The sequence below is a fragment of the Crocuta crocuta genome, unplaced genomic scaffold (assembly GCF_008692635.1).
Source record: "Crocuta crocuta isolate KB4526 unplaced genomic scaffold, BGI_CrCroc_1.0 scaffold127, whole genome shotgun sequence".
Lineage (NCBI taxonomy): Eukaryota > Metazoa > Chordata > Mammalia > Carnivora > Hyaenidae > Crocuta > Crocuta crocuta.
In genome coordinates, this window is record NW_027532008.1 from 1,391,893 (window position 1) to 1,393,128 (window position 1,236).

General features: G+C 60.5%; 1 protein-coding gene across 1 annotated transcript in view; it reads right to left on the minus strand.

The window, feature by feature from the left end:
• Nucleotides 1–259: 259 nt before the first annotated feature.
• The window catches only part of OPRD1 (opioid receptor delta 1), a 33,673-nt gene continuing 32,696 nt past the window's right edge, over nt 260–1,236 (minus strand). The window contains exon 4 of the mRNA XM_077775511.1: nt 260–294. Coding sequence (XP_077631637.1) covers nt 260–294 — 35 coding nt within the window. The remainder of the gene's footprint in view (nt 295–1,236) is intronic.

Sequence of the window (1,236 nt, forward strand, 5' to 3'; positions counted from 1 at the left end):
TTTTTTGGTGGTTTGAGACAAAGACGTCAATTTCTCTCCACCTGTCCCAAAAAGGGAAGAAAGTTAATTTGTTTCTACAAGAATGTCAGCTCCCTGCTTCAATAGGGAGGTAGGGGTGTGTGTGCCTGTGAGGGGAGGGGGCGGGGAGAGGAGATGAAAGCACGGGGGAGGCTCAGGCAATGAGGACAGACCCCCGTCCTCAGGAAACAAAAATCTGGGAATGATGAATAAAATGCCAAACACAGGAAGAGAAAAACCTCTATGCCTTGCTCTGGGTGGACCCGTCCTCAGCAGCTAGAAGCGGGCAGCTAGGATAAGTGGGGGCCTAGGGGAGCACACACACAATGGAAACCCTGGACACACTGGGCGCAGCCAGGAGTTGGGAGAAGGGAGAGGGTCTCCTGGAGGTGCTTACCAGAGACCCGAGGCCGGGAGGGGAGGGGGAAAATCCACGTTGGTGCTTCAGATGCCCCTACCCGGTCCTAAGTGCCACTTACCGTCCACGGAGCTCTAACTAGCGCGGTCTTCTGTCCTGCGGTACCTGGGCAGAGGAGTCAGGCCCCTGGGACACCCCCCCCCCCAAAGCAGCCTCCAGCTTGAGGACCTAATGCCAAGGCGGAAGTTCCCCAGCCCGCCTCTGCCTCAGTCCACCCACCACCCTCGGCACAGAGGCGACTTGCAGCCCCAGTTTTGCAGCTGCAGGACCTCCCTCCTCCTCCTTCGCCCCACAGAGCTCAGGGCTGGGGACCCTGCCCCAGCTGAGGCCCTGTCCTGCTCTCCTAGCCTGAAGCCACCAGCCCTGCTCCACCGGCTTGTCCCAAGGCCCACTGGCACAGAGTCCTGGGGACACTACGTCGCTGCTGAAGCCATTCCAAGAAAATGGCTGTCAAGGACAGAAAAGGTGTCGTTTCTCTCCCTCCGTCTGTTATTTTCTCTTTAAAATAAAGAAATAAAGGTCCAGTTGGACCTGGACCTGGGCAAGCCCCGCCTCTCGCTAGAACTCCGGGCTGGGACTCTGGCCCGAGGCTAGGGCGCCCGCCCATCCCCTGCACCCAGGCCCTACCTCACGGCCCAATCTGGAGCTGCGGGCCGCCTCACTGTCCTGTCCGTCCCCCTCGTCCCCAGGGGAGGCCCGGCCCCACCACACAGACACCCACTCTTGCAGCCCCTTTCTCGAGCCTGCATCTCCACCACTGCCCCCTGGCTCCTGGGCCCCAGCCTGAGGTCCCGGGCCAG